Source organism: Girardinichthys multiradiatus, chromosome 8 (assembly GCF_021462225.1).
Source record: "Girardinichthys multiradiatus isolate DD_20200921_A chromosome 8, DD_fGirMul_XY1, whole genome shotgun sequence".
NCBI classification, from domain to species: Eukaryota; Metazoa; Chordata; class Actinopteri; order Cyprinodontiformes; family Goodeidae; genus Girardinichthys; species Girardinichthys multiradiatus.
In genome coordinates, this window is record NC_061801.1 from 4,491,340 (window position 1) to 4,514,116 (window position 22,777).

Sequence of the window (22,777 nt, forward strand, 5' to 3'; positions counted from 1 at the left end):
GTCTCCTCTCTGATTTTACCAGAGACAACATGTGTAGCTGCATGATGTCATTCAACTGCTGGCTGTCTAGGTGGTGTCCTGAAAACAATGTGGGCTACATTGATTATTGGCGAACATTTTGAGGAAAACTTGATCTGATACAGAGATGGCATCCATCCCACTTTGCATGGAGCAGCTCTTCTTTCTAGAAATCTGCCCAAATTGTTTAGTTCTCCAACACTCTGAAAACCCAGGGTTCAGACCAGGAAGTCGTAGTTGAACACTCCTCTCTGCAGCTTCTGTACTGCCACCCACCCATTACCCTATTAAGACAGTGTCTCACCCACAGTCAAAATTGAATAGATTAAGAAAATAATCTAAAAGGAGGAAACCATGACAATCTCACAAAAATAAACAACTCAGAATGAAATAGAAAAATAAAACAATTAAATATGGCCTTTTGAACATAAGATATCTCTCTCTTCAAAGACTTTGTTCATTAATGACTTAATTTGTGACAATCAGATTGATTTATTTTGTCTCACAGAAACCTGGCTGCAGCAAGAGGATTATATTACTATAAATGAGTCAACACCTTTAATCATTAAAATTTTCACATACCTTGAAATACTGGATGAGGAGTAGCAACCATCTTTCAGTACGATTTATGGATTAGTCCCAGACCAATTCATAGCTACAATTCTTGAATATTTAATCCTTAGTTTTCCTCATCCAAATTGCAAAGCACTAAAACCACTTCTGTTTGTTGTCTTGTAACCTCCAACAGGCCCTTATTCTCAATTTTTAGATCAGTTCTCTGACTTCTTATCTGATTTTTTTGAACAAAAACTTTTTATTGTTTTAATATTAAGAAACAAACAAATACATAAAAAACATATAAGACATAAACATACAACAAAATCCCTCCCACCCCACCCCTTCTATACAGGACCAGTTACAGATTGAACATAACACAGGCATTCAAACAACAAAATTTGTGCATACATAGTGCAAGATCATTTATAACAATCATACAAGTGTATCTGCTGACAATCTTTCAAAATATGATATAAATGGAGGCAAAGTATTTTAGAATTTGTCAACCGACCCTTTCACAGTGTATCTAATTTTTTCCAAATGAACATGAAACATAACCTCTCTTATCCAGTGTCCATGTGTCGGTGGATGGGGGTCCTTCCCACTGCACAAAATAAGTCTCCTGGCCAACAGAGGGCTAAAAGCAATCATGTTCCTCTGGTGGTTGTTAAAGCAAGCATCCACCAGGACCACCCCAAACAGTGAAATACGTGATGAAACGGTGATGGGTGTACAGTTCTACTGCACATTTCAGAGAAAGTATCAAAAATTAGATTGTCAATAATCATGCAATTTGGGACAAGTCCAGAATGTGTGTAAATGTGTAGCTGGGAATGTTTACAGCGCATACATGCAGGATCCAGGTCCGTTTTAATCTTGGAGAGTCTGTCCTTGGACCAATATAAATGATCTACTACTTTGAATGCATGTTTTAAACAGACCGAGGATGAGTAAATGTTCTGCCAAACTGAGTCCGATATGGATTTCTCCAAGTCCATTTCCCACTTATGTTTAAGAGAATCGTAACTGATCTCATGGTATGAACTGAGCAATACATAAATCCTGCCGTGGACCTGCTTAGCCTCAGTCCTGCACCCCAAAATCTCATCCACAAAATAAGCAGAAGGGCGAGAAGGAAAACAAGGAGAATTAAACTTTCTTCTTATCTGATTTAGTGTTAAATACAGATGTTGTGATTATTATTATGATTATTTAATATTAATATTGATATTTTATTAAATTATTCAGTCTGCTAAGTGTTGTCCGGTGAATACCAACCCAATAACTCTGCAAACACCGAATAATTCACACAATTTCTTAAAATACAAGAATTTATTACAAAAATAAGTCAACTCAAAGTCAAACATATTTAAATCAAAAAATCTTCCCTACACTAGAACAATCCAACTAAACAACCAAGCAAGATGAAAGAATAAAACAGACCAACTATGTACAATATGAACAAGTGAATCAAATATGGTTAAAAACCATGGCCAATAAAGTGATGCAACATTACCACTCAATGTTATTTATGTTTGAGAATCAATGTGTCGGGGTCTGGGAGACTTTCCCCTCTTCCGCCTGCTGCTTACTGTGTTCTACCCTAGATGGCGCCAGAGCATGGTGGTAGGAAGCTGTGACAGGTGTATCGCATCAAGCCTCATCTCAAGAGAGTAAAGTGGAGTCTGCTGCCAGCACTACGACGCCTGAGTGTTAACCAACTGTGGTAAACTCTAGCCCTGTGTAGCTCTTGTTATTCTTCCTGAGAAAGTAATCTTACCTTTGTGTGTGCTCCTCCTCAGGTAGCTATTGTGTACTGGATCCCGCTCCAGCTCACCACCTGGTTCCAAGCCACCTATAAAGATTCAAGACGCCCTCTTTGGACAAAATTCCAGCTGCTAGCATTCTGGCTCCTCTCTCTAAGAAACCCTGCAGGTAAACCCTGCTCACCCTCCACCGTACCTGCCATCAACCCACATCCAGTGTCGTACTTACCACCCTCCTGGAAACAACTTACCTCCTTCATCCCAGATCAAGATCACCTCCTGACGGACTCTCCACTCCTAGGCCCTGCTCACTTCCCCCCTGGAAATTCATCTACTCATCACCTGTAAGCACAAGAGCCCATCAATACCTTCACAATATCTCAGATTTATACTAACTTACCTGTCCTCCTCCTTGCACAGTTGAGGTGTTCCCGGTTCTGGATTCCTGACAGTACAATCTTATCTGTTACAATAAACCTTGTAAACCTTCTTCTGTCTCCTGACTGTGTTCTGCGTGTGGGTCAAAGCAGTAGCTAAAACCACGACACAATGATTATCTTAAAGAATTTGGACAGTGGCGGATGCTGGTCTTTCAAGGAGGGGAAGCTCAATTTCAAGATCGCTGATTTGCTCCTTTTGCTGTCAATCAAAAAGGGATTCAGCCTCAGACAGATCATCCAATCATCATGCAGAAACTGAGCGTCTGGGCCAGCCGAGGCCAGCCCACTGCCCCATAGACCCCCAGAGACGCTGAGCCTCCGATGGGCTGGACAAAGCCCAGCATTTTTGCTTCACTATTGAACTCACTGTTTAAAGCACTCTGAAGCTGCGGGAATGAGTGTGAGTAAAGCCGCGTCCTTACCAGTGATAAGAAGCTGATTCTGAACAAATGTTGAGCGCGTTGTACCACATATTTAATCAATGACATGTACACACAACAGCATATATTTGACCACTTATTTTTTGACATTTTAGGGGAAGCTGAGCTTCTCTTGCAGTCTTAGAGCAATCGCCACTGAATCTGGAAATTAAGTTAAGTTAGTCTTGGAACTAATTTAGGCAATAATTGGTATACCTTCAAACACCCACAAAGTAAGATCAGATAAAACATAATTTTTATAAAATCATATTTTAAAGAATGATTTGCTGACTGTGGGGAGGTTCTTGTTGGGGTTCACTAGGGGTGGGAGACTCATGGGGTTGGGATCGGAGCTCGTTGGGGGGTTGGGACTGCTCCGTCCTGGGTGGCTCCGGTTGGCGGGTTGCTTTGGGCCATGTGGACCCCTCTTTTGTACATAGCCCCCTCTCCGGAGGTGGATGGGTGTTGTTGGGGACTGGGTTCGGGGCGGGGAGGCAGGAGCCGGGCCGGGGTCACCCGGGTCTGGGCAGTACCGGCACTGTCTGCCTGCCTCTGCCCCAGGAGGGAAGGGGACCACCTCCTGGGTCCGGGGGCTACTTGCCCCTAGGGGGTACCGGAGCCTGGACCTGGGAGTATAGAGTATGCATGGGGAGTGCGAGTGAGTGTATGACGTCCATTGTTGTTTATCCTTACGTTGGGTGTGAGTGATTTTATGTGTATACATGAGGGTGGGAGTGGGTGATTGTGACTGTGTGTGCCTGTTTTTTCTTTTTTTTTGCGACAGGTTGGGTCTTGGACTGCTCCCTCTCCTGAATAAGCTTCCTCCCCGCCACACCGCCTGCCGGTGGTTGGAGTCTGCCCGCTGGTGTACTTGTGGTTCTGGGTGTCCGGGGCCGGGTGCTTTGGTGTGTGCTGGCTCACTCCCGGTAGCTGCTTGCCGGGGCCTGGCCCCCTGGGCTCTGTTGGGCCTCTGCTTGGGGGTGGTGTGTCCCAGGGTCTTGGGCCTCTGGGTCCATGGCTGGATCTGCTCGGGCGTGGACGGCTGCTGGCGGGGCCTGTGGGCTCGTCGCTGCGGCTCCCTGGAGCTTCTGCACTCTCGTTGCTGGGTGGTTCCCCTGGGACTCTCCACTGCTCTTCTCTGGGGGGGTTGCGGTAGTCCCGGCGGTGGTTCTCCTGGGGTTTCTGTGCTTTGGGGGGCCTTTAGATGTCTGTGGCTCGGATATCCTCAGTGTCTGTCCAGGGACCATGGGGCAGGCCTGTGGGTCCTCACACTCGCTATTGCATATTTTTGTGGAGAAATCTTGTATACAAAAGCGCACACCCATACTCACAGGTGTTAAACTTCAGGTGTTGACAGATATACACAGATGTTCTATATTGGGCTGCACCCCTCACTAAGTACATTTTACATTCAGAATTACCGTGTACTATTTTGTTAAAAAAAACCACAAAAAAACAAACAGCTGCAGGTGTATAAGCAAGCAGGGTGTAATCTTGTATTCTGTTCATCCTTCTTTCTCTCCTCCACTCTTTCCTCCTTTTCTCCCCTTTTTCCCCCATATCTCTCGTTTTTGAGCTTTTTTCCTTTTCATTTCAGTCTCCGTGTCCGTAACAATTGAAATATTCCAAAAAGAAGTTCATAATAAAGTTTCTTTTAGAAATATCAAGCAGAGCTTTAAAGCATTAGCTGTGATGCTCTGCTTGTGAAAATAAATCTGTTGGGCAATTTCTTGGCACTCAGACAACAATTCTGAGCGATACTCTGCCGGACAGGACAGAGTAAAAAAAAAAAAAAAGAAAAAAAGAATGATTTGTTGAATAAAACCAACCTTCTGGATGACTAATTATCAACAGTGTTTAGCTGCCTTTATTTAGTAGTATTATATTTAGGGAAATATTATCAAGGAAATACAAAAATATTATTTAAGAATATTTTGAATAAGAACCAAACCTTTCTGGATAAATGAGTCTTAAACTTGCTGTTTACAAAGCCTGCGGGCTCATAAGATGACGTCATAGGTCACGTGTTACCTTAGCTGTTGAAGAAAAGAAACTCATAACTTATCATCCCTTTAAAAACCAATATAAAATACCATTTAATACCATTTAAAATACCATCAATAAAAGGATCAAAATGCATAAACAGTGAGAGGCCTGTTATGCCTGATCTGTGTTTAAAAACCAAATGTCATTAAACATTATTTAGATTATTTCATTCTAATCTTCTCTGTGCAAACACTACCTATTACATAAACCGTGCTGAGGAAAAGATTTCCAGATGAGTTGAGGGAGGCAAAGCTATCCAATCATCTATGTGTGGGCATTAAAGGGACTAGCATTGCAGATATTCTCAGTAGCTGTAAGTGGGTCAGCTGTTTAGCTGGCCCGGCCGAACTGTACGACAAAGGCACGTTCAGCTTCTTCAGTGGGGTATCCGGACCTGCACGCATAAAGCATGCGATGATGCAGTCTGGCGCCTTCATTTCCAGGCCATGGGGAAATCTGCTTCAATTAGGGCTGCTTCTGGAGGTCACAAAAGAAAAGTCAAGCCACGTTTGTCTTATTACATCCTTTAACTGAATGCCAGATACTCGAACAGCATATCATTACTTAACTTTGTTGCATACGATTGGCGTGATTGTAGTCACGTTTGGATCCAAGGATTCTTCAAAGCAGAAGCCTTATTCACCTGCAAGTGTCAAGGCTTCCAGCTTAGCTCAGTCCTGCTCTGGTCCATGCATTTGTTACTTCAGGGCTGGACTATTTTAATTCTTTACCCTCAGGATGTCCACAAAATGCAGTTAAAAGCCTTCAGCTGATCTAAAATGCTGCAGGAAGAGTTGATGAAAATTAAAAAGAGAGATCATATTTCTGTTTTAGCTTCCAGAAGAGAATTTAAAATTCTCCTCCTCACATATAAAGCCCTTAAGGATCTAGCTCCATCCTACATCAGAGATCTGATTGTTCCATATATTCCTAACAGAGCACTTCATTCTCAGACTGCAGGTTTACTGGTGGTTCCTAGAATCTCTAGTAGTAGAAGGGGAGGCAGTTCCTTTAATTATCAGGCTCCTCTCCTGTGGAACCAGCTCCCAGTTTTGGTCCGTGAAGCAGACACCCTGTCTACTTTTAGTCTTAAAACTTTCCTTTTTGATAAAGCTTATAGTTATAGTGGCTTAGGTTATCATGAACTCTCTGTAGTTATGCTACTATAGGTTTAGACTGCTGGAGGACATAATGACCACTTTTACTCTCTACATTCTCATATTAATGTAAAATGTAGCGTTACTTGCCATTATTTCAGCTTCTAATTTTATGTTCTCCCTCTGTTTTTTCTCTTCCTAAAAGCTACATTTGGCCTGGCTCTGTATTTAGCTGTGGTAACTTCCCGGAGGGGAACATCAGCATAGCTGCCACTGCTGACAACTTAATGCTCACTTTATACAGTTGATACACTTGGTCGTTGACTAAAAATGGACGACTTTTCTGTAGGTTTTAGGACATACCTCCAAGAGACTTTTTATTAATGATTTGGAGGGACTTACCTAGGCACCAAATTTCAAATCTCTAGGACTTCCCAGTTGGCCTATCACACTTTAGGGGGTGCTGTAGATCCATTTGGTCACACCCATTTCCAATTCTATTAATATCCAAATTTTATATTAGGGGACAATTTCGTGCAAAGTTTGGTGAGTTTTCATATATGTTTAGGACCCCAAAAAGCTGCGTCATGTGACAAAATAAAAATAAATCTTGCTATTACAATAGTCTTTAGCAGCGATGGCACTGCTCGGGCGTAAAACACTTGCACTCCTAGTAATCAATGGAGAGAAATTAGCCAATCATGGAATTAAGACTGGATTAAGAAATGTGTAAGTCATGATGGTAAAACAGCAAAATTGTCACACAGCATCAAAATGTTTGAAGCTTACTTACATGCTCACCATTGTTTTGATTTGCTTATTTTTATATTTACTATTTATTGGTCATTTTCCTACTTCATCTATTTGATATTAATGTGGCAACTCACCTGTCAGTATTTTACTGTGACTGCCTTCTTGTATACAGAGGTTTGATTTGACAAAATTACGAAAACAAAATGGAGAAAAGAAGGTGGAGAAAACCGAACTGGACAAAGGAAAAGAGCCTGCTGTTGGCACAGCTGGTGGAGGATCATAATGTTAAAAGGTAGATTTGGTCCTGGGATCACAGTGTGATCCTTGGGAGCGCATCGATAAGCAAATGAATGCATTGTTCCCTGTTTTCAGGCACCAGCCTTGAATTTGAGAAGTTAGTTATCAGGCTCCTCTCCTGTGTGTGTAATGAATCTTTATAACACGAGTTTGACTCTTTAAATTAAATTTTGAAATAAATTAGTTCCCTCTGTTTTCAGGCACCAGCCTTGAATGTGAGAAGTTAGTTATCAGGCTCCTCTCCTGTGTGTGTAATGAATCTTTATAACACGAGTTTGACTCTTTAAATTAAATTTTGAAATAAATTATTTCATGATGTTCTGATTTACAGACACGTACCTGTACACTCAGTACCTGTATTTAACTAGAACATGAAAACGTATTGCATGCTGGAAAAGTTCCAAATTTAAAACTGTCCAAATTCCTGATTTATCTTTGTACTTGATACCAAATTATAGTACAAAAAGACAACATTCACAATCACCTCTTTTAGAACAATGGAAAAATAGCGTCATTCAAAACCTCTTGTTTTTTTCTATAAACATTTTGTTTACCATTACAACATTCACAAGTGACTTAACTGATTCCTATAGGTAATGTTTTAAGTACTAGTGAAAAAAAACTCAGTATAAACTATAACTCAAAACACAAAGAATGACTCATGAGACAATACATTTAAAATTATATAATTTTGACAATCAGAAATGCAGTAATCTCTCACAAAATATATTTATCAAAAGTGTACATCAGAGCATGTAATTTCAGAGTAAAATCATGTATTTCTAGTTAATCTAAGTGGCATACAAGTTTAATCATAGAGAAAGAGGTTATGTTCCAACAGCCCGCAGACAGATGAAACAAAAAAGCACAAAGTGTCCTTTTGGTCATTAGATAAAAGTGTACATCATTCGTTTATGGTAAATAAGGAGTGGACCTACTGAAACAATGTGGGGGAGTCTTATTTCCTCCCATTCAAAAGACAAGACACGTCCCCTACTGACATTTATGAAAATGGACAATATTTTTTGGATTAAATATAAATTGATCTTAAATTGATACAATGACATGGCTTTCAGACACGGAGTATCAGTGATATAGATCTTACTGTTGCACTCAGTGCAGAGACTTTGGAGTTTATGGGTTGGGGCTTCCAGTGTTTTCATCACATTTGCTTTCCAGTAAACATGGTGGACCTCTTCTAAAGCCCAGTAATGGCCTCTTTCCTTCAGTGACGATAAATGCTGCTATTTAAGGAGAACTGAAGCTGCCTCTCTGATACAAGACACAGCCTTTTGAATGTCGTCATCCTTCTGTTTGATGGTGACCACTACTCTGATGCTGGAGACAAACAGGACAAAGTGATGAGTAATGTTAGCACCTTTCAGTTAACACTATCATAAACCTTTTCTAAAAACTCATGGTAAATGATCTTAACTTACATAACCATTTGTTGCCATACCAACCAGCCAAAGCTCCTTTACACCGATGCCACTTCACCAAGTGTCATTCACAAACAACACTAGGCAACTTGGTGTTAAGTGCCTTGCCCAATGGCACATTGAAATGTGGCAATGGGAAACCGGAATTGACCCCACAACTTTATGATTTCAAGATGACTTCTCTTCCAATTGAGCCACAGTCAGCCAAACATGATCATTCTTTTCCCGCCATTCAAACAGCCTGTTCTCTCCTGATATTCTGATTGTCTGAGATTGGGTTGCAGAGGCAGAAGGTCCAGGAAAGAAACCCAAACATCCTGTTCCCCAGCAACACTCCCCAACTAACTGTGAGGGATCCCTTGAGTGAATAAATCAAAAGAGATATTCAGCCCCTTCAGTGTAATTTGTGTCTGGCTTAGGGTCTCCTTTCAGTGGGGCATGCCCAGAAAACCTCCAAAAGGAGGCACCCAGGAGGCATTCTGATCAGATACCCAAACCACCTCAACTACCTCAATTTGATCAGGAGGAACAGCAGCTCTACTCCGAGCCCCCTCCACATGATAGAGCTCCTCACACCATTTTCAAGCCTGATGCCAGTTACCTCACGGATAAAGCTAATTTCAGCAGCTTGTATCTAGGATCGGGATCTTTCAGTCATCCTCTCCAGACACCTTCCTCTTCAAGACTACATCGTGAGATTTTTTACCAGGATCTGGGACAAGGGATAGCAATGGCAGAGTCCAACTCACACTAGAAACATATTTTACTTTCTGCTGAAAATGACACATGCTTTGGGTATAAAGGGACTGGATGGCCCTTGAAAGCATCCCTAGCACTCCTGGACATGGCCGTAAGTTTGCTTCTGATCCACAAAACACATCTAGACTGGAGAACCAAACTCCCATGACACCCCTTAGCTGTTCTATGAGGATAAAGATCTGATCCACTGTTTCAAGGCCTGGATAAAAGGTACAGTCTCAGTATGGCCAGAGTCTACAGCAGCTCAGAGCAAACTTTGTGCAACTCTGGCACCCAGGTGCTGGGGAGTTAATTTTTTTCACTACATAAGGGACCTCTGTCCTAGTCGTGGACTTGCTTTCCTTAGTTCATAGAGTCAGTTGCCACAACAGAGGACATGGAAACCAGATTAAGGAGGTCCTCGAAGTGCTCTTCCACGGCCGGACAAAATCCTCAGATTGGGATCCACAGTCCCTCCTCCCACTCTAAATTGACAGTTTTCCAAAACTTCTTTAAAGTCCTACTCCATTACGTCTCCAAATTCCTTCTTCACTTAAGTTTTTGCCTCTTCAAACACAGAAGCTGCACTCTTTCTCGCCAGATGATACCGGTCGGCTGTTTCAGGAGTCTCAAAAGCCTTGAAGTCTTCCTTATTAAGGTTGACTGCTTTCATCCCTGCAAGTGGCCAGCAACAGGTATTCTGGTTGCCACCACAACAGGCACCAATGACCTTCAGGCCCCTTAAATATGCCCCATTTGGGGACATTGCTTGTCTAGCAGAGATGTTCAGTAATAAAAGAAAACACTGCCAGGCTCATTTGGGTTCTTTCTACCAGTGAAGTGATGTTCCAGACCCCAAAAGCCAAACTGACACCCAGTCGACCCGACCTCCACTGTGTTTCCATTGTGCCCAGCACAGCAGAGAGCCAAGACTTCACCACCAGGTGCGAGAGGGCAAACTGCATCCCAAAACGCAGCTCCAGCTCAAAGGAGACAAGGTTTTTATGAATTGTTTTATAATAATATAAGTACTGATTGCTTTAATCAATTTCTACATATTCAAAAGAGCATTTATTATATTTATTGTTACGAAGTATAATAAGTTCTTCATTTTATAAAACTTTATCTGTGTTTTTATCTGTCTTTCTGTCTGTCATTCTCCATCTTTAAGTTTCTCCTCTCCTGTGCGGGTACATGTGTATGGGATCGGGGCGGAACTCGTAATACCGAGAACACAACATTGTAGAGGAACCTCTATGTAGAGGCAGAAATTACATCGTCAAAATAACAAATACCAGGATCAATTAGTTTGTTTCATAAAATGGCAACATATATGTTTTAAATAGGGAAAGGTAACTTTAAATTACATTTTTGTGGTCCATGTTATTTAGTTAAACTTAAATAAAATTATTAACTCAACCATTTACGAGGGGCAGAGAGGGTCAGAAGGTCGTCAGTGAGGCGCCCCTTCAATATAAAGACGGGAAATAATGTACTAAATACTGGAATACTGATATCCTCTGCCTACAGAGTCTCTTACCTTGGAGGGGTGAGGAAACGTTCTTCTTTTTCCAGATAACGAGCAAGAGTCAAAGCAACCTTTCTTTCCAAACACTAAAAGATAAAACAGTGAAACTTGGTGACAAACTACAGAGTTTATAGGTAAACATCAATTGGTTAACATAGGATTATGTAATCTTAAAGTATTTGACAAAAATCTACTGCAAATACAGCATTCAAGGCATAAAATAAAGCTTGCAAAGTCAGAGTATTCAAATTTGTACTTTCCTTCTTTCTAATTGTATGTTTTAGATGTTTTTACATCTAAAAAAAAAACCATGCAGTTTCTCCACTTTAAAGGTACGCTCACTTCATGCAGGCACGTCACACGAAATTCTGATAAAAAGAGAGAACCTGACAGAATTGTAAATTCTGTGCTCAGTATGCTGTTTACAAATTAGAAATGTATTCTACAGATAAAAGTCTTAGTTTGGAATCATGAGAGAGTTAAAAAGTCCTCAGACATGTCACTGTTTATTGAATTAAGGCAGACATCTGCAGTTTTGATTAGGTGTCGGGAGCTTCAAAGTCTTCACACCGACTGTAGTCATACAGTAATTAAAACGACCGTCTTCCTTCCTGGCCCAAAGTGTCGAGTATTGTCTCAGCCAACCCACATCCACTGTTTATTATTGAATTAAGGCAGACATCTGTGGCTTTGCCGAAGTGCCTCGGGGGTGTGACCAAGGGGAGTAACCCTGCACGCTGATCGGATGTCGTCATTGGAAACAAAGAAGGTGGTGGTGAAGTCAGTAATTCACCTTCTATCGAGAAATACAACCCAATCTTTACGGGGAGAGCAGCTTCAAATCTGGTAGCTAAAGTTTTTTTTTAACCTGTTACATTGAAATATTGTTAGAACACTTGTTGAGAGAAAAAAAAATGTCGGAATATATTTCAGGAAACAACGAAGGTGGTGAAGTCTGTAATTCTGCTTATATCGAGAAATACAACGCGATCTTCAGTAATAAGTATTCATCTTTAAGAATTCCTTAAGTGCGTGTGAATGCACCTTGATAAAAATAATGATGATGTTTAATTTATATTCTTTAGAACCCACAAGTGATGAGCTGGATGGTATCGTTTTAACACAGTCCAACTATGGTAATTATTAACTGCAGCAACATCTGGTTTTGTCAAATGGTGAATGCTATTTTATGATTTAAAAAATAAATCCTACTTACAGATATCTACTTACAAGAGGTCAGCGGTTGTAACCGTGTGCCCCCAAAAAAATCAAAGTTGAGACGGAAACTTGTCTTCAAAAAAGACAATCCGATCCCAACTGAACATATCCACGGACGAGAAGGTGACCCAATTCATGCACCACAGTCTGTATTATCCCCTGATCATGCACCGGGAAAATTAACAGCTCCGTAAGGGAAGAGTAAGTAAACAAAATATATATTTCTATGCATATGTTTTCACTGGTGTATGCGATATTGCAGACTTGTTTTAACCCTTGAATAAATGTTTTACAGATATATTGAATGATTTAATCCAGAACCATAGCCTGGATAACATTCAGCATAACTGTACCAGTTCGGTGCAGGAAGAGTTGAAACCGCCCGGAACCGTTAAAATACACCGTGTACGGAGTAGGTGAAAGTTATAGTATTTCAAATTCTGGTCTATCCAAATCTTCACAGAAACAATAATTTTTTCTTTTTCTTTTTCGGAAGACCCTCATTGTAAGGTAACTTTATTTTGTTTCACAGAATATTTTACATCGAGGAAAAGATGGCGACTCTGCTCTGTATACCAGGGCGAAGCTTGTTAGAAGTTTAATGAATTGTACGTTTAATTCTTATTTTATATGAATGGTACGTTTAATTCTTATTTTACCAACTGAATTAATTTGTATATTTCAATAATTTCTTTCTTCTTTATCTTTCCAGAGCAGAATCCATCCAGACCCGGACAGCAACAGCGCAGACAGCGAGTTTCTCTATCCTTACGTGACCATCGTAATCTTAACGCTTTTTGGCTGCATGCCCGACACTCTTACTGAAACAATGCGGTGATATCAAGGTAATTTAAACTGATCCCTGGGTTTTATTCTTCTTCTTCTTATACTCATGTAAATATGGATAACCAAATCACACATGCACTGAATGAAATAAGGAATTCTGTCGCTCAGCCCTGTGTAAATTACCGTTAATGCAGAAGTAGCAGATAACATCGGGTTAAGTGAACATGCATCTCCTGCAAACAACAGTGAAAATGTGCACGGTGACTTTTTACACTCACTAGAACAGGCAGTTGAAGATTTAAATAGAGCACCGTCTCCACCCTGCATCCATAAAAATGAATCAGATACCTTACAAATTCCTTCAACGTCACACGCCGCTGATCATACAGGGCAGCATGGCGGTAATTTCAATCCGGAGGTTGCAGTCAACCCTGATCAGATTCAACGTGAACGTTTTAATAACATTGAAATAAGGAGACCTTTCACCATCCCACCTCCCTACCCGGGTAAAGTCCCCGATTTTGCAGCATTGTATATAAACATCATGCGTATTCTTGCTGAATTAGCATATTGTACAGCTAGAATTAGTCGGGGAAAATGTAATGTCACGTTTACCGTTACCGATGATGGAAATATGATTCTGCCTGCTTTTGAGGATTTTTAGATGAGTTAGTACAGTCCAACGCTGAAATGCCTGCAGATAATAACCTGGAATTTGTTCTGCAGGTAGTTAATGACCTTGCAGGAGGGTCGAAGCATAAGGTTAAAGGAACGTTAGACTGTGAACTGATTAATAAAAAAAAGCGTCACCTGTACATTGTAGATAATACCAGTAATCAGTTATGCTTTGCCATCAGTCTTGCACACGTCTCCGACCCTAGCCTTACTGATAATCAGGCTTTAGAGCAGAGCAGGATGTGGCAACACTGGGCTGGTTTAGGCGATCAGACAGCAGTAACTTTCAGCGACATTGGTAAATTTGAAAACATTCTAAAGAGAAAAATTGTAGTGTTTCACAGAACCGTTACAGGCTCTACAGCTCTGTAAATTTGAGACCAGTTTCCCTGATTGATCAAACCCTCTCTTTCTGCTGTTATTTCAAGGTCACTACCATGGGATAAAAATCTCAAGGGTTTTATAGGGTCAAGACACACCTGTGCATATTCTTACAGCAGCTATGAAAAGCCAGACGCACACCACTGTGAAGGCTATTGCCCTGTTTGTCACTCATACCAGTGTATGCGTGGAATTAACGAACCTTGTCGTCTGTGCAGGCTGTCACAGAATCTGTCGTAACTCTTCATGTTTCAGCAGACATGGGGAACCCCACAACAGACCTAGTGCTGACAGGCCTATGAGTGACTGTGAGCAGGTAAAAACCACGTGTGTCATGTAAAATGCCGTATTTGCAGTGAGAATATACCTCCTTGTTTAGATGTGACATGCAATGAACATCAGTGCTACATTCAACCCAGCAAACACCGTAAACAGCTAGATGATAATATATACATCATATATAATTTATATATAAGATTTAGTAGTAATCATCTTTTATTGGTCATTGCACATGTACATTACAACAAAATTTGTCCTCTGTATTTAACCCATCCCTTATAGCTATTAAGGTGAAGCCCCTATGTATATGTATATATATATATATGTATATATATATATATATATATATATATATGTATATATATGTATATATATATATATATACATATACATATACATAGGGGCTTCACCTTAATAGCTCATAATGCGCGTGGGTATGATAGCTATCTGATTCTCACAGTTATGCTGCAGTTAGGCATTAAACCCCATCTCATCATGCAAGGAAGTAAAGTTCTCTGTTTAACCGACCCTGATTACAGGTTAAAATTTATTGGTAGCCTGTCCTTCATGTGTATGAAGCTTAGTGGGATGCCGAAAGCATTAGGTTTTAGTGATCAGACCAAAGGTTTTTTTCCTCACCTATTCTCCTCTGAACAATGTCTCCAGTATGTGGGGTCTATTCCTCCTCCATCCAGCTACGCTGTAGGACAACTGGTGTTTAACAGCTGGTACAGAGAAGCAAGCAAAGGGGTCTTTGACTTTGAGAAAGAAGCTCTTCATTATTGTAAAAATGATGTGGACATTCTTTATCAAGGTTGTGTTAAATTCAGGGATGAGTTCTTTAAGGAGACAAGTGTGGATCCGCTTAAATGCATCGCGATAGTCTCAGCCTGCATGAAGGTTTTTGTAACCAATTTCCTTCCTCCTAAAACCTTGGCCATTCGCTCACCTCTGGACCTATGCGTAGTAGTAAGGCGTTTTCCAACCTGTCCATTCAATGGCTCGGCTGGATTTCAGACAGCAGAAAAATAGACATCGAACATGCATTAAACAAGGGGAAAAGCAAATCAGTCCATACTCTGTGGATGGGTTTGCGGAGATTAACGGTGGAAAGGTTGCGTTCGAATTTAACGGCTGTTTTTTCCACGCCTGTAAATTGTGTTATTCACCTCATGAGACATGTCCTTTGAGAGGGGCAGCATTTGAACAGTTTTACGCAGCCACTGTTGAGAGAAGCAAGGTACTCCAAATTTTGTACGGCCTTTGTCTCGAGGTTATTTGGGAGCATGAGTGGACTGACATGAAAACATCAGAACCGGGGGTGATCAGCTTTCTTGAGAAAGTTAATGCACCCGAACCGCTATCCCCCCAATATGCTCTGTACGGTGGTCGCACCTGCCCTATGAGGTTGAGGTACACAGGGCCAGGTCAAACTGTACATTATGTGGATTACACATCTCTGTACCCCTATGTAAAAGCCAACTGTGTTTTTCCCCTCGGTCACCCCACCATCATTTGCAAAGATTTTGATGATCCGGACCGCTACTTCGGTATAATCAGAGCCGTGGTGTACCCCCCACAAGGCCTCTTTTTCCCCGTTTTGCCTTGCAGAACTTCCCGAGGTAAACTAGTGTTCACTCTCTGCCGCACATGCGCTGAAATAAATAACCAGTCAGGTCCCTGCATGCATAGTGATGAGGACAGAGCTCTGACAGGTGTGTGGGTGAGTGTAGAATTTAGTAAAGCGTTGCAGTGTGGTTATCGCCTTGCTAAAATCACAGAGGTGTGGCATTTTGAAAAGAGCAGTGACACAATCTTCAAAGGGTATATCAACACCTTCCTGAAGGGTAAGCAGGAGGCTTCAGGCTACCCTTCTGAAGCAGTGGATCAGGAGAGCAAGTCAAAGTATGTAAGCGACTTCAAACTCCATCAGGGTATCCAATTAGACCCTGAGAAAATCGAGGTGAACCCTGCCAAAAGGCAGGTGGCAAAACTGTGTTTAAACATTTTTGGAGGAAATTTGCACAGCGAAGTGATCTGTCTCAGACCACAGTCATCACTAACCCTGATGAGTTTTTCAGCTTCATGTTCTCGAGCAAAAACAGGGTCAACTACTTCCATTTCTTCAACCCTGAAATGTGTGTAGTGCAGTGGAACTACAGCAAACGTATCATCTCTCCCCCAAGCAAGGTAAACAATGTGTTTATTGCAGCATTCACCACCACTTATGCACGTTTAAAACTTTTCAGCAGCATGGAGAAGTTACAGAACAGACTAATTTATATTGACACAGATAGCCTCATTTTTGTGACGAAAAGTGGTGAAACTCCTTTGGGACTGGGAAATTATCTGGGGAATCTTACAGACGAGCTAGGGGGAGACAGCATTTTGGAGTTTGCATCATCAGGACCCAAGAGTTATGCATACCAAACAAAAAAACAGGAAAAGCTAGTGATACGTGCTAAAGGTATCACTCAGACACATGAATGCAGCGAGAGGGTCAATTCTGACAGCATCAAAGGGCTGGTTGAAGGCTACTTAGCAGGATCCAGTGAGGGTGTCATCGAAATTCCATGCACAAAATCAAGATGGATAAAAAGAGATTCCGCTTAAGAAATGCTGCATTTGTTGAAAGGTTTCGGTTGGTGTATGACAAGAGACGCCTTTTTTCTGATGGGACAACTGCCTTTTGGTTATTAGAGCATAAGAAGAGGAAGAAAGATAAAAACAAAAAAAAATAAAAATGTTACATTCCATGGATTTACAGGAGATGGATTTTGATCCTAGATTTAGCGTGCCTTTCTCATGTATGATTATAGGACTCAGTGGTTGCGGGAAAACCTTTTTTGTAAAAAGTGTTATGCAAAATTGTAATCATGTCATGGATGTTGTTCCGGAAAATATTGTATGGATTGACACACCTTTTCAGCCCATGTATGCTGAATTGCAGAAGATGAATAAAAATATTAAATTTGTGGAAGGACTGCCTCAGCCTTTTGAAGATGAAAACCTGTTTCCTCCTGATCAGAAATCATCTAATTATTTTAGACGATGTTATTGCCCAAGGCCAGATGATGAAAACGCAATGAAGGTCTTTACACAGTTTCATCACCATCGTAATATGAGCGTCATGCTGTTGACTCAGAATGCATTTCATCAGGGAAAGTACAGTCGCACCATTAGTTTGAACAGTTATTATTTTTGGTGTTGTTTAAGAACCCGAGAGATAAACTGCAGTTGAATATACTGGCCCGCCAAATGTTTCCATCGAACAGGGTCTCTTCCTGGAGAGTTTTGAAGATGCAACGAAAGGCGCCCATGGTTATTTAATCATTGATTTAAAGCCTACTTGCCCAGAACATTTCAGACTGAGAACGGGCATACTTCCTCACCACTGCCCTGCTGTATACGTACCCAGAACAATGTAAGTCATCATGTCTGCACGTATAAAAAGGAATGTCCCATTATTCAGGGCTCTATACCAGGCCACTCCTCAGAATCGTTAACATATTCTAGCACACTGCTCACCCGACTTTCTTCAGGCTCTGTGTGAGATTGCTCTGAATATTTTAAAAGGTAACATTAAACTTTCGCCCTCTCAACACCGGAAATTGAAGAAGCAGAGAAAAATCATCATGCTGTTGGCTGATAAAAGAACCGGCATCAAACGTAAACAGTTGGCTCTCAAAAACCAAGGAGGTGGTTTTGATCTCCTCATCCTAACGGCTCTTGCCCCCTTGATCGGTGATCTGGTGGGTGGAATCATCAGGAGATAATGTCTCTCAGAACATCACAGAAGATGTTTCTCATTTCCCCTCATCAGTTCAGGCGTCTGACCCAGTCAGAAACGTCCATCAGACAGACGGCGGAGGAGAATTTGGATGCTGAAATGAGAGCGATATTGAAAGCGATATGACTTATGAAAAAAATAAATAAATATGATGCACTTTTGCAGCGGTATCTCACTCCACTCAAGCAGGGTGTGAAAGAAGAACCACGGGTAAGTTTGACGCTTCAGCGTAACACATCGAGCAATAGTCCAGAACATGAGCGATATGAAGAAAAACATGGCCCGAGGCATGACGAGATTGCTATGGATGTACTGAAAAGCCTGGCAAAGCATAACCATAAAAATGCTGAGTACATTTTGAAGAAATTATCCGAAAGTGAGGGTTGGACTTCGCGAGGAGAATTAGTATTTAAACGAAATGTTGTAAAGTGGTACCATATGATTGACTTGTTGAATAATCTCATGCTACCATTTAAAGAATCTGGAGCACAGCTACCCCAAGGATGGTCAGCCTTTTTACACACCTTGTCAGAGGTAAACTTGCCTATATCTTCTGTCAATAACCCTAATGCCCATGATGAATAGACGGCTCAAAACAGAGGGAGAGGGATCATTTATTTTAAGTGCTGAACATCTCCCCGCATTAAGCAGAGAAGAAAAAAGCAGATAACTCTTTCTCCCCATTGGTTGAGATCCGAGCAGGAAGACCCTAAAAATACTAACGTGAAGCCAATAAAGTCTCTTCGTAAAACAATACTACCTCCCCGATGGATCATATTTTCATCATAAACCGTTATAAGAAAATGAGAGTTGTTACCTATTTCTTTCATTCAATAAAATCTTTATTGATTATATTTTCATGTATAGCATCATGCTCTACATCACACACACACACACACACACACACACACATATACATTTTCATTAGAATTCATTAGAATTTAAACAAAAATTAAAATCAGAAAAAAAAGACAATTTAAATTCCATAACAATCCTGAAACATCTCCAAGGAGCATGCAATGTGAGTGAAAAATGCAGAACTCTGATTAATTACACATTTCTGGTATTTCTTTTACAAAGTTAGATACCATTAAATTATTCTTAAACACATCTCCGGTATATTTAGACAATACTTGCTGCAGTGATAAACTGCATGCTCTATGACAGAGATAATAAATACAATGATTAAAACACTCTGGTGGACAGAGTTTTTTAAAGCTGGTTATTGTGATACAATATTTTTGATGATTTGTCTTTTAAAAATGTTATGATGCTTGACGGGTAGAAATCAAACTTTGGAGGGAACCCATAAGAGTCAAAAAAGCTGGCTTCACCACTCTCTTCCAGAGTCAGAGCCAACCAGTGTTCTCCCGGCATGTGTGAAGGATGTGTGTTCACTATAAAGTATGCGGGTCCTGTGAATGTGTCAGCGGCAGCTGGTCGCACGTCCATACACCATAAAACAAATCTCCCAGCAGATGATGCAGTAGGTCCTCAATTTCATGATTATTCATGTCTGATTAGATTAATAATAATCCACCAGCACACACCTCTTTGAATCAATCTCTAAAATAGAGTCATAACAAGCATAGATGATCAGCGTGGTTGTATGAGGCAATGGTTGCCTAAATTGCATTTCCAATCTTAAATTCCCATTGGAAAGTGGAGATAGAGCATCTGTGTCCTCACTCGGGTTATGATTAAATGCGAATAGAGTATCCTTGATTAAATTCTTGACGTGTTATACTCAGCGGAAGATCTTTTAGATGTCGTCCTGTAGCCGTAAACAAGTTGTAATATTCTCTCACTGTATTGCCTTGGTTAAAATTGAGTTGGAAGGCCTTAGCAGGAATTTGTCTACCATTCTTGCATAAGGCTAAATATTCCATATCAAAATGATTAAAAGCAAATAAATTGAGATCGCGTGTTCCTGTAAAAGCGTTATAATCCAGTAACGTAATCACCACATACTTGGGAAAGACACCTAAGAACAGATTCTCTTGGTTGCACACCCATGAATTTTCAGGGATGGAATATGTTTTTACATTCACACGTGAAAGTGGATAGAGAGCATTTGCTTTAATTAAAGCTGTAGTGTGACCCAGTCGTACAGCTGGAGAGACAGTAACTTTTTTGATGAAAAGAGAGGCTCCTAATATCCTGAGGTCCTAGAAGATCTACAGGGTTTGGACAATGAAACTGAAACACCTGTCATTTTAGTGTGGGAGGTTTCATGGCTAAATTGGACCAGCCTGGTAGCCAGTCTTCATTGATTGCGCATTGCACCAGTAAGAGCAGAGTGTGAAGGTTCAATTAGCGGGGTAAGAGCACAGTTTTGCTCAAAATATTGAAATGCACACAACATTATGGGTAACATACCAGAGTTCAAAAGAGGACAAATTGTTGGTGCACGTCTTGCTGGCGCATCTGTGACCAAAACAGCAAGTCTTTGTGATGTATCAAGAGCCACGGTATCCAGGGTAATGTCAGCATACCACCAAGAAGGACGAACCACATCCAACAGGATTAACAGAGGACGCAAGAGGAAGCTGTCTGAAAGGGATGTTTGGGTGCTAATCCGGATTGTATCCAAAAAACATAAAACCACGGCTGCCCAAATCACGGCAGAATTAAATGTGCACCTCAACTCTCCTGTTTCCACCAGAACTGTCAGTCAGGAGCTCCACAGGGTCAATATACACGGCCAAACCTTAGGCCACTCATGCCAATGCCAAATGTCGATTTCAATAGTGCAAGGAGCGCAAATCTTGGGCTGTGGACAATGTGAAACATGTATTGTTCTCTGATGAGTCCACCTTTACTGTTTTCCCCACATCCGGGAGAGTTACGGTGTGGAGAAACCCCAAAGAAGCGTACCACCCAGACTGTTGCATGCCCAGAGGGAAGCATGGGTGTGGATCAGTGATGGTTTGGGCTGCCATATCATGACATTCCCTTGGCCCAATACTTGTGCTAGATGGGCTGCCAAGGACTACTGAACCATTCTTGAGGACCATGTGCATCCAGTGGTTCAAACATTGTATCCTGAAGGCGGTGCCGTGTATCAGGATGACAATGCACCAATACACACAGCAAGACTGGTGAAAGATTGGTTTGATGAACATGAAAGTGAAGTTGAACATCTCCCATGGCCTGCACAGTCACCAGATCTAAATATTATTGAGCCACTTTGGGGTGTTTTGGAGGAGCAAATCAGGAAACGTTTTCCTCCACCAGTATCACGTAGTGACCTGGCCACTATCCTGCAGTAAGAATGGCTTAAAATCCCTCTGACCACTGTGCAGGACTTGTATATGTCATTCCCAAGACGAATTGACGCTGTATTGGCCACAAAAGGAGGCCCTACACCATACTAATAAATTATTGTGGTCCAAAACCAGGTGTTTCAGTTTCATTGTCCAACCCTTGTACTACCATGGAATTTGCCTTAAAGCCTGCTCTACTGTTAAGACCAAAGTTGTAATGATAGAGTTCAGAGACCCGGCTGTGTCTTTGAAAAAGACCAGACCTAAACTGGCTTTTTAAAGAATCCTCAGAAAAGTTCAACAATGTCTCAATCATGGCTCTATATGGATGTGTGGCGCTGGATTGTGAAATCGATCGTTCTCCGAGAGCGACATCACACTGACTAAAGATGGTGTTTAACGGGTAGTTGATGAGCCCTACAGGTGCATCATTCGGCAGGTTTGTTCCATCCTCGTAAGTAATTTTCAATCTGAGATACGTATCGTTAAGATGCAAATACTTTTCTCCGACTCCCTGAATGAAAAACTCAATCAGGCCTTCATCGGTGATTGCTGATAAAGACTGGATCTCGGTGTAAATTTTTATCTTCGATCGATAGCTGCGTCATCGGGGCAGAAAATAAGTCCAACTCTGCCAGTGTGCACGCTGATGATTTGTTATGTAAAACAGCCATTATTTAAATATAACAAACTTGCGGAAGACTTCCGTCCTCTTCGTTTGTCAGCTCCAACTGATCTCCATTTTCGTGCTTATCATTTTTTAACCGTCCTTAAACAATTACCATGGGGTCTTGTTCTGGGTCTTTTGGATTAAACCATAATTCCTGAACCTTCTTGACCGTCGGTGAGTGTAGAACCATTCATTTTACTCATGGCTCTACCTATGACGTCTGAAGCAATATTTGATGCAGCCATTTTCAGATGGGGTTTTGCAATAGCAAATTCCTTTTTATCCAGAGGGGATATGACGCGATATTAATTTTGAAAATAATGATCCAATTTAGCGTCCGTACATGACCGGGGCCCCATAAAACCCTGGCAGATTACCGCCTGATTGACTTACATAGTAATGTACAAAGCGATTAGGATCACGTCTAAGACAGCTGTGCTATGTTCTCTCTTGCCTGCTTGGTGCACAGTGTTGAAGGACCAGGGGAATATGAATGATAACCAATCAGAATTAGACGTTACATATATCTCTGGAATAGTTTATACAAATAAAATTTATCTCTGGCTACGTTGTGATATCACTGGTCTGAAGTGTAGTCTTGTGACGGTCTTTC

The 22,777-nt window shown here is 41.1% G+C and overlaps 1 protein-coding gene across 6 annotated transcripts in view; it reads right to left on the reverse strand.

The window, feature by feature from the left end:
* Positions 1-5,045: 5,045 nt before the first annotated feature.
* The window catches only part of sptlc1 (serine palmitoyltransferase, long chain base subunit 1), a 67,045-nt gene continuing 49,313 nt past the window's right edge, over positions 5,046-22,777 (reverse strand). For 3 of the 6 annotated variants that reach the window (XM_047373257.1, XM_047373253.1, XM_047373256.1), the window contains 2 exons: positions 11,112-11,185; positions 8,065-8,732 (listed from right to left, as the gene is read on the reverse strand). In XM_047373257.1, coding sequence (XP_047229213.1) covers positions 11,161-11,185 — 25 coding nt within the window. In that variant the 3' untranslated portion in view covers positions 8,065-8,732; positions 11,112-11,160. Of the gene's footprint in view, positions 6,030-8,064; positions 8,733-11,111; positions 11,186-22,777 lie in introns of those variants that run through there. The other 3 variants (XM_047373258.1, XM_047373254.1, XR_007039367.1) reach the window with 2 other exon arrangements.